The sequence below is a fragment of the Etheostoma spectabile genome, chromosome 13 (assembly GCF_008692095.1).
Source record: "Etheostoma spectabile isolate EspeVRDwgs_2016 chromosome 13, UIUC_Espe_1.0, whole genome shotgun sequence".
In the NCBI taxonomy this organism is placed as follows: Eukaryota; Metazoa; Chordata; class Actinopteri; order Perciformes; family Percidae; genus Etheostoma; species Etheostoma spectabile.
In genome coordinates, this window is record NC_045745.1 from 26,071,294 (window position 1) to 26,081,459 (window position 10,166).

At 42.5% G+C, this 10,166-nt stretch overlaps 1 protein-coding gene and 1 long non-coding RNA gene across 7 annotated transcripts in view; one reads left to right on the forward strand and one right to left on the reverse strand.

Annotated features, from left to right (window-relative positions):
- The window catches only part of LOC116700680 (uncharacterized), a 24,942-nt gene that overhangs the window by 13,302 nt on the left and 1,474 nt on the right, over positions 1-10,166 (reverse strand). Inside the window, exon 2 of the long non-coding RNA XR_004334705.1 lies at positions 6,272-6,276. This is a non-coding gene — a long non-coding RNA (uncharacterized LOC116700680). The remainder of the gene's footprint in view (positions 1-6,271; positions 6,277-10,166) is intronic.
- ltbp3 (latent transforming growth factor beta binding protein 3) overlaps positions 1,538-10,166 on the forward strand; it is a 36,222-nt gene continuing 27,593 nt past the window's right edge. For 5 of the 6 annotated variants that reach the window (XM_032534060.1, XM_032534059.1, XM_032534063.1 and 2 more), the window contains exon 1: positions 1,540-2,270. In XM_032534060.1, the coding sequence (XP_032389951.1) occupies positions 2,033-2,270 (238 nt within the window). In that variant the 5' untranslated portion in view covers positions 1,540-2,032. Of the gene's footprint in view, positions 2,271-10,166 lie in introns of all 6 variants that reach the window. The other variant, XM_032534064.1, reaches the window with a different exon arrangement.

Below are 10,166 nucleotides of genomic sequence, written 5' to 3' on the forward strand. Positions count from 1 at the left end.
GTGTGTGTGTGTGTGTGTGTGTGTGTGTGTGTGTGTGTGTGTGTGTGTGTGTCTTGGCAGCTGATGATGCAGTGATGGTGAGTAGCAGAGGCAGAGAGAAATGTGAGAGCAGCCTGTGAACTCTCTGTAGGCCCATGCAGTCATTTCCTGAGCGACTCAAGGTAAACACTCACTTTTTGGAGGAGGAAGTGACTCAACCAGGCAAAAGAGTCCCAGTTTAACACATGACTGGGATGAATCTGCATACATTGCATTTGTATGAAGGTTTTGTTGTTTATAACTTCTATTTAGGTGAACATTTTGTGCAGAACTTCTGGTTAAAATTTGTATGTATTTGTTGTTGTGGTATTGTGTTTCTTAAACAAAGCAAATATCATTGGGAAAAATAAGGTGATCGTGTCTTTGATTTGACATGTTTGTATTATTTATTTCTGCGTGACGCCATGTTGTGTTTTACACACTATTATTATAGGCCATATCATGGTTTGTTGTGTGGTATTGTACTGTATCCGTTGTACATGTTGTTTGTTTTACAACATGTACAACATGTATGTGTTTTTTTATTTTAGTTTTTATTTTACAGCTGCAGCATGGGTTAAAGTGCCCAAGACAAATGTTCACCTTGTGGGACAATAAAATTCATCTTGATGTCGAAAAGGGCAACACATTAATTTTTGCGGTTTGCCACGTGCTGCAACGATAAATCAATTAGTCGACTAGCAAAAAAAGTCGCAAACTTTTTTGATAATCGATTCATCGTTAAAGTCATTTTTCATGCAAAGTTGGCAGAAAGTGCTGTTTTCAGACTCTCAGTTATGGAGATCTCCTGCTTTTTGTCTGTTTGATATCACATTGAACTGAAACAAAACACTTAAAGACATCACCTTGGTTTAGAAACTACTCAGTAGATTAGTCATCAGTTGCCCTGGTAGAGAAACCGGTGTGGTGTGTGATATGTCAGATGAACTCACCTGTGAAATCACAACATGTAACGCGCAGATGTAAAGCTGTAGTGCAGATGTCATATTTTTCTCTCAGAGGGAATGAAGCTGAATGTTGAACTCTCATGAGACAAAAACCAGATGTCCAACCAGCTGCAAACTTACAGGTGGAGGAACTCCTGATGGCGACCACACCATGACCCCGATGACCCAGAAAATATCTACACACGAGTATGTCTGAAATTCTGAAGACTTTTTTATTGACATGATAGGGTCAGTGGATAATCAGCATCGGGCTGAACAAACAGGCACAATTATTTTTTATTTGAGTAAGAAATACAATGATAATGCAGTCCTTAACAAAGAGGGGTTGCTGCTTTATCAGTGTCCATAAGTCACATGCTCATTTTAATACTTATATACATCAGAAACTAACCAAACACAACAGCGTGTACAGAAATGTATTTCATGTCAGTATTTTTTTTTTTTATTCTCAGAGTGACGCACACAGCTGTGCAGCTCTGATCTGCAGAGTCGGGTCTGTGCGGGGGCAGGAGAGGAGAGGTGTCAGGGAGAAATAACCAACAAGGAAACCACTTTAAGCTTTGCTCCTGCACCGCCTGGCTGGCCTGCAGCCAAGTTTCTCCAGAGAGGGTTGGCTCACCCCCTTCTCCTCTCCTCCCTTCTTTCTTTCTTTCCCAAACCCATATACGCACTCTCTCCGACTCTCCAAAGCAAGAGGCGAGAAGAAGGAAGAGCGACAAAAGAGAGGGCAACTTTTGAACACAAACAGCAACGAGGGCAACAAGAAACTTCTGAAAGATGTCAAACGTGTCGGTTTTGCAGACGGATCGCATGGGCACACGAGGGAAGTAATTATTTTTTATTTTTTATTTTTCCCTTTAGGAAAAAACAGGAGGAAGGACGCGCTTTCCCCCCCCCCCCCCCCCCCCCCCCCCCCCCCCCACCGTATGAGAAGTCAAAAATCAGCCTCGGTTAACAAAGCAGGCGCTTCTGAGCTGGAGCCGAACCAGTCAACTTGTTGATTGAATGTCCCCGGGTCTCTGTGGAGGCCAGTGAAGGATGCCAGGATGCCCACTCTGATCGCCCGTCTGCTTGTCATCTGGCTGAGCGTCCACAGGCTGGTGTGGTGCACGGAGCGCTCCTCCACACGGGAGCGCTTCAAGGTGGTCATCGCTCCTCTCATCTGCAAGCGGATCTGCCTGAATGGACAGTGTCAGGATACCTGCGAGCAGGGCAACAACACCACGCTGATCGCGGAGAACGGGCAGGCGTCGGACACGCTCATCGGACAGGGCTTCAGGGTCGGTGAGTGGAACAATGTGCTGTTTATTTACGAGGGGATCAAATTAGGCCGCTGCGATTAGCCTAACTAATAGTGCTGCTGTGACCTCTGGGTTTACAGTTTCTCCTCCGTAGAGCCTTTTGAGAGGTGAGGGAGGCCTGTTGGGGCTCATAAATTGATATTTTTATATATAGATCTCTAAATATATTGTCTGAAAAAGTTACGTAGGCAAGATAATCAAAATCTTAACACTATCACTGTGTTTAACAGCTAACAGCAGTATATCAGACATTTTTCAGGGAGAATAACTACTTTGAGCAATAAAAGTGGCAATTACTACCACCAAACTCCATAAAATGCTGTTAAATGTTATTACAAGGCAGTCGTGGAAAAAAGTATTAAAATCACCTACTTAATTGAGTAAAAATGGAAAATGTTTCTCCATTAAAGGAAAAGTCCTGTATTCAAATTCTCACTTCAACATAAGTTCTGTAGGTAATTTACAGTGAGTATCAAAAGTGAAAGTACTGCAGATGGGCCCCTTTCAGTGTCTTTTAGTCTTAGATAGTTGTCAATGTGAAGCTGCTCTAGATGGTGCTGAGTGTAACATTTATTATGTATAGGTACTTCAATCTGTAACAATGCAGCATATTTCATGATCTTACCATATATATCTGTATCGCATAATGGTACTTGAGTACAGTATTTCATGACTGATTCATTCTGGCCTTTATTCCCTTTAAAAGGTCCAATCTTCTTTATAGCTTACATCAATTTGACACCAGCTACTCATATTCACCAAGAATACATGTCATTAGGAGTTATGTCAAGTGGGCTAAAACTCTGCTAGACGAGGTGAGCTGGGTTTACCCTCCACTGCATCACTGGAAAACGTTCCCATATTACACTTTAATTACTGAGGCATGGCTCATTACATAGCATATAAATGTACTCTTAAGATGTATACTTCCTCCCTGACTCCAGTGTCTGGTTGGCATGAGTGAAGCCTTTCTGCGTTGTTTAAGTTCAGCTGTGGTGAGACGTGGAGCCATGCAGTCTACGTTAGTCTCCCGGCCCAGAACTGGATTTCATTGATCCTCTTTTCTCCTACTGGTTCAGTGTGGATAATAAGATGCTAAACAAGAAAATTGTACATTGATTAATTGCGTTTTCATCTTCATTCATCTTCTTTCTGGCATATCTGTAGTGGAAAAATAGTGTAATTTCTCTCTTGTCAGCAGATGTTGATTATTAGTCACTTAATCCCTTTTTCACCAAACTGATACAAACCCCATATTAAGCTGTAGCACAAATTTATAATAATAATAATAAAATAATATAGATTACAGCTGTATGTCCCAGCATACTGGGATGCAAAGGGTTCATATTTCAGTTGACATCACATTGGTGACAGAACCTTCTTCCTTCCTCGTCTCTTTTGCAAGAAATAAAGTACAATCAACTATAAAACTCCTCAAAACTCACATTCGGTTATTTCAAAACAGTTGTTTCTTTCTCCTAAATTCTTAATGGTGATTTTGTCTAGAGTTTACCAGCTGCTTTGGGTGCCTACACACATTTAGATTTGAATGGCGAAGCTAAGATGCAGTAATAGTGAATGAAAAATGGCCTTATATTCATCTATGGAAAGCCATAAACACAATCAGTGAGAAAGGCACTCGGAGATTGCAGACCTCTGCCAAGGCATGCCCCATCGAACAATGTTAATGCAGTGTGAATTTTTCCATTTGGTAACTCATTTTCCGATTATTCCGAAACCACTTTAATGCAACACAAACGCTCTATCTATCAACGTTAATGAAAGTGCAAAGTAATTTGAGTATTCGCCCCATGATTCAGATCCACTCCAAAACTGAATGGGTTCTTCCTTGGCCTATGCTTCACCCTTCCACTTAGTTTCATGAACATCAGGCCAGTCAATTTTCTGTAATCCTCTTGACAGACAACCAAGCCAACAAACAAACGACAAAAAAAACAGGACCTCCTTTGCTGAGGTAATGAATCATCAACAAGTTATTTTCGCAAGTTTTGAAGTACAGAGAGGTAGTTAGTCACACAGATGTGGCCTCGCCAGCTTTTTTCATTTGTTTGCCTATGTGGAAGTAAGCAGGCTGGATTTAATCGAGGTCAAGTGAATCCTTAGGTGAAAGTATTCTTCCGCCTCGACACCATGCAGTGCTGCGGAGTTGGCTCGGCCACCGGCTCTCCCTCTTCTCCCCCTGATTTCTTCGTGGTGCATCACGTTTTGGAGCTTCTGTGTCAAATAATTCAAGAAAGACATTTTAGATTCCTGGAATAGCTGATGCTGCTTCACATTTGGTCTGGATAGTAAAACTACAGTCAACTGTCTCCTGGGTTTCACAGGCAAAGTATCTGAAAAGACCATAACTGAATGTATGAGTTTTTTGCGTCAGGGGATCGTGGGTTCAGCTTGGAGGCTGGGTTGTTTAGTGTGAGGGATGGAATGTGGTGTTGACAAGTGGAAATGTCTCTCTCCCATGTTAAAAAGGGCCATGGCTGTAGCAGCAACAATACCAAGACTTTTCCATGTTGAGACTGTTGTGACGTCAGAACAACGAGGCCCAATCTGAGCAAATGTAGTTCCTGTATGTGTGTGGAAGTGAGTTGAAGTGCAGGACACCTTTGGCTGTTTTTTTTTCAGTCAGTAAAGCTGTTGTTTAAATTTGGCTTAGGAGTACCAAGGAGGAGGAGTACCAAGAAACAGTCAGGTTTTTAGTCGGATCTGGGATTTCTGCCAATGAAGATGAATAGTTTCTAAAGGTTGACATGATAAAGTGACCGAAAGCCTGTGGATAAGAAACTCAAACTCGGGACATGGTATGCATCTGCTCCGAAAACATATATTTTAAACCCTAACAGCATGTTTACAGGATGAGAAATGCATTCAACCTCACATTTAAGATGGATGAATCATATCCCAGGGTTAAACAACTGTAGAGCAAAGTGGAGAACAGTGTTGGCAGAGGTTTGCGCCAAGGAGATGTTTTGACATTATTCACTTTTTCTGACCAGCTCTCCAAAAAGAAGAAGAAGAAGTAACTTTTATTATTTGACTTGTACAATTGTACAGTACAATGTGGTGAAATCCAATCTCTGCATTTAATTCATCCTAAGCATTTGGAGCAGTGGACAGTCAGGCTTCAGTGTCTTGCTCAGGGACATTTTGACATGTGGCTGGAGGAGCCGGGGATCAAACCGTCAATCTTGTGGCTACCTCTGAGCCACAACCCCCCCCCCCCAAACAAAAACAACAACAACTATGTACTATAATATAATGATACAAAATGTTTGTAAATGAGAATTGGTTCTCAAACAGTTTACCTGGATAAATAAAGGTTAAATAAATAAAAAATAAAATGGAGAAAAGCAAGCAAATCCCAGATTTAATGTTTCATATTTTAAGCCATCCTAGCGGTGTGTCTTTGCACATGCCAAATGTCAAATGTCAGTCTGTCAGTCCATCAGTCCACCTCTCTGGTCCAGAGTCAGTGAAATATCTCAACAACTTTTGGATGGTTAGCCATAGTATTTGGTACAGACATCAATGGCGCCCAGAAGATGAATCTTAACAGCTTTGGTGATCCCCAGAGTTTTTATCTAGAGCAATCATGAGGTTGACATTTGTGTTTTTGAGTAAAATATCTCCATAACTATTGGATGGGTTGCCAGGAAACATTTGGTACAGGCCTTCATGTTCCCTTCAGGATGAATGTATGACATTTTGACTGTATGACGCTGAAAATAGCAACTGAGAGCGCTGAGAGGCAAAAGAGTAAATGTATGAGCTACTTTATTTCCTGTTTTTTAAAAGCATGTTTCTCTGAACTGTAGCTTACACTGCAATTCATATACTACATACTTTCCCATTAACTATTTCATCTGCATGATGTCACTCCAATGAAGGTAAAACCTGCCAGATATGCTTTGGCTATATGTTTCCGGGGAATCCACATGCCATTAATAGATCTATATTTTAATTCACACTTCCTAAAACTGATGAAAGCACGGGAAATTGAAAGCCTCCCTGACATGTTGGCAGTCAGAGGAAAGTTGGCGTTTATAGCCCTATATGCCTTTTTCTTGGATTCCACATGGTATCTTTGCAAGTCATACTCGGTCTCTGTGGGGGGAGCAAGCATTGTTATCGTAGTAAATAAATGAGTGCATCTTGAGGCATGTGAGAATGGATGCAAGTTCCATTTGGGAATCCCAAATTGTTAAAACCCCGCATGAACCTCTGCATGGTCATCCCATTGCATTTCCTCTTCAGTGTCTTTATGGGACTTGTTTACCAGCAGATGAAGGCTGTCTTTGTAATTATATCCATGTGTTTGGCTGACACAGTGTCCAACGGCCAACTTATTTTTTTCAGCACTTGAAAGCGTGGTGTAAATTGCAGGATAGGGTGAAGTAGAGAAGGTTACAGGGTATTTGTTTTGCTCCTTGAAGACTGGGTGTTTTTGTCTCACACTTTATCCACTTGGGAAAGAAGAGCTATATTTCAAAGCTATACTTTAAAAATAAAGTGGTTACATAAAAATCAGCATCTATACCCAATGCCTTGGTTGTGTGTTTACTTACCAACAAGAATGAGACTTGCTGTGAATTTTTATTCTCATATGTCAACCTTACTGACAGCCGCTGCTGGGCCTCCAGACAGCCCTCTGAGTCTCGTCCCTCCTCTGCATCTCAGCAGCATCTCCTCTTAATCAGGGCTCCAGACATCCAGGCTACTCTAGATTCTCAAATCTTTTTTTCTGGAATAACTAAAAGCAATGGGCCTCATGTTGCACAGGAAGTGGTCTTATCGTCTCCCGGTCTGGGCTTGTCTCCCCCAAAATGGGCATCCTGAGAAGTGAATATGGCTATTTCAGTATTTCCCATGTGGTTCTTTATTTAGAGTTAAGTGACAGTAGTAGCTTTGTGGTTTGTTTTGGTTTCCCCTTGGCATGGGTCAGAGGTCCATGGGAGCCTGAAAATGAAGACAAGTCAGTCAAATACAGGAGATAAAAACTGGTTCTGCTTTCTTTCTATTTAGAAGGCCAGTTTATTTTACCTTTCAAAGCCCTCAGCGCTTACCCACACACTCTTCTTTCTCTCGTACCAGGCTTTGGAGAAGTAGGTCTTACACAGGCAACCAAAAACCTGCAGCACTCCTTATTTTTTGCCACAGGTTGGATTGGGAGAAGGGCACGGCTCCCGTGCTCACACCCTTTCAAAAACAAATACACGTGTGTGTGGGAGGCTCATGTACGTTCATTTGCAGCTCATTAATAGTGAATAGCTTCTTCCTTTTGATGATTTGCGTGTTGTGATTTGTATTAGCAAGCTCATCATGTCAGGGGTGTGTTTTAATATTTATGGATACACATTCTGTCACCTCTCCCTGTCTATTTATGCACGTTGGGAAAATAACACCTGAGGTTATTTGGGATCTACCGTTCTCATTAACCTTCTACCATGGTTTTGCAAATGCTATCACTGTGTAGACAGAATGTAAATGCTATAATAAGGCTGCATGAGTATGAATATGTCATATACTGTATGTACTGTATGTCTGTATTAATAGATTAGACTAGACTTCATGGTCATTTTCAAAAAGAAGGCACTGTCGTAAAAAATAATCCTGCTATTCACCTCAAAAACCTTAAAAACATGGTGTCTCCCAACTTGAAAGCAGTCTGACAGCCCAACAATTTGATAGATACTATACGTATATGAAAACTTGTTGTTGAAAGGGCTAAATCCAGAGGCACTTCTGTCAGGATTAAACCACAATGCTCATTCAGAGCGAAAATCCACATGATCTGAGCAAAAGTTTCCTTTGATATTGAGACTCCTCCATATCATCGCTTTCTGCACACACAAAAAGCCAATTCTGCTGGGCAGGTTGAAAAAAAGCACTGCAGCAGATTAAATTATGAAAACAAAGAAGTAATGAAGTGTTTTTTTGTAATGTTACAAGGGAACAGTGTGTATATTTGCGTGTGTGTGTGTGTGTGCCAAAGTGTGTTTGGTGCTTGTGAGCTCAAACAAACAGCCTTCTTTGCCATCTTTAACACTCTCCTCCCATTTGCTCCGTGAGGGGGAGAAACGGAGCAGTTATTTAAAGCTGTGCAGAGGAATGCGAGCGCTAGGGACTGCACCCACACCATGCAGGACCCTGTAGCTGTAGCGATTAGCCAGGGTAAACATAATAACACGACCTCTGCCAGCGCTGCCTTCCACCGTGGCCTGATACTGTGCAGCCTGCAGACATTACCTGCCTTGCGCACCAGTGCTGAGTGCTGAGTGTATCCCGCAGGGCAGGTATCTGACATAATCTCAGCAGAGCACTGTCAGCACTCCTCTACCTGCCTGCCCTCCGGTCCCTATACCCAAGGCTTTTAGACAGTCATTATATGACCTCATCCCGATCTGTGCCAAGATCCTGTCTGACTATTTGGCTCTCTTTCCACAAACATCTCTGCCAGGGGAGTGACAGGGCAACGCTGGACTTGTGCCCACCCAAGAGCAGTTGAAACCACTCTGCATATTTCTATCACGTGTGAAAATCACATTGTGCAAGGCAGAGTTTGAGTTAAATTTGGTACTCAGATCAGATTTTCCTGATGACGGCTGCTTCGGCTGTTTCTCCGGAGTCTGCTCATTGTCATTGTCCAGTTTCTGTTAAGGTTAAGCGGTTGTTTTAGGCAGACTGTGAGAGGTAATGAATGCCTTTTGTGACAGTGGCCGACCCTGGCAAAGCATAGCGCTATTGTTTGGATAGCTGAAGCCGAGGCCGCTCAGAGTTTCTGGGGGTTGTCGGAGCACTGAGAATTGTGCAAGGGGAGGAGGAATGCATATGCAGGTTTGTGTGTTCAAAAGGCAGTGATTATGTCATTTACTCCCAACGTCTGGCCCAGCTGCTGGAGTGTGACCCACTTCATGCATCACTCTTTTTCGCTCGGTGTGGTATGTGGTCTCACAGTGCCAGTTGATGGTAGGCGTTTGGGGATGCGGTTTCCGGCTTTGGAGCTGGCTAGACTGACCCTGGCTGCAAAAACATTTGCTGCCGCTAGGGTGCGTCTAGATTTCTAAATTATTTTAGTTTTCCAAGGTTAAATATTGACAGTATGGTAGAGCCTCGCTGTTCTCAATATCACCCCATAGGTAGCAAATTCCAGCAAACAAGCCCACAAAAGTTGAGTTTATGTTATGTGCCAAGCACAAAAAAGGCAGTAGGCAGAAATCAGCCAGCGGTTAAAGACAGCTGCTTTCTTGTCAAGTTAGATGAGAAGATCAATGGTTAGCTTAGCATAGCATAAAGACTGAAAACTGGGGGAAACAGCTAGCCTGGCTCTGTCTGAAGGTAACAAAATTCCCCCCACCAGCACCTCTTAAGCTCACTAATAAAGAAATTATTTTTGTTTGTTTGATCTGTAAACGTCACGTTGAGGGTTTTATGTGTCAGACTACTTCGAATGTTGACCAGAAAGTGTTGTGGCATCTATTTTTAAATCTCAGTGTTTGATTCAGAATGAATCATAGTGAAAGTGACTCGGTGTGCATCATCACAGAGTCTAGTGCTGACTGGGTAAATTGCTTTTTGTGATTCCACCAGAAAACGTGTTCAAAGAAAGGGGACAGATCAGGCCATTGTAACATCTGTATGGTGAGAGATGATGTCTGCACTAGCCTTCGGTACAGTGAACTGGGGAGCTTTTCAACTGTGGTTTGCAGGGCTGTAATTTGTTGTTTTTGTGCTGGGAGGGTGCGGACGCTGTGGAGGGAGGGGGCCGAAGATGAGTCATCTCCAGACAGACAGGAGTGGGTGGGTGGGTGGTCACAGGGCACTTAGAGGGCAACCTTTCTTTCTTTCTTTCTTTCTTTCTTTC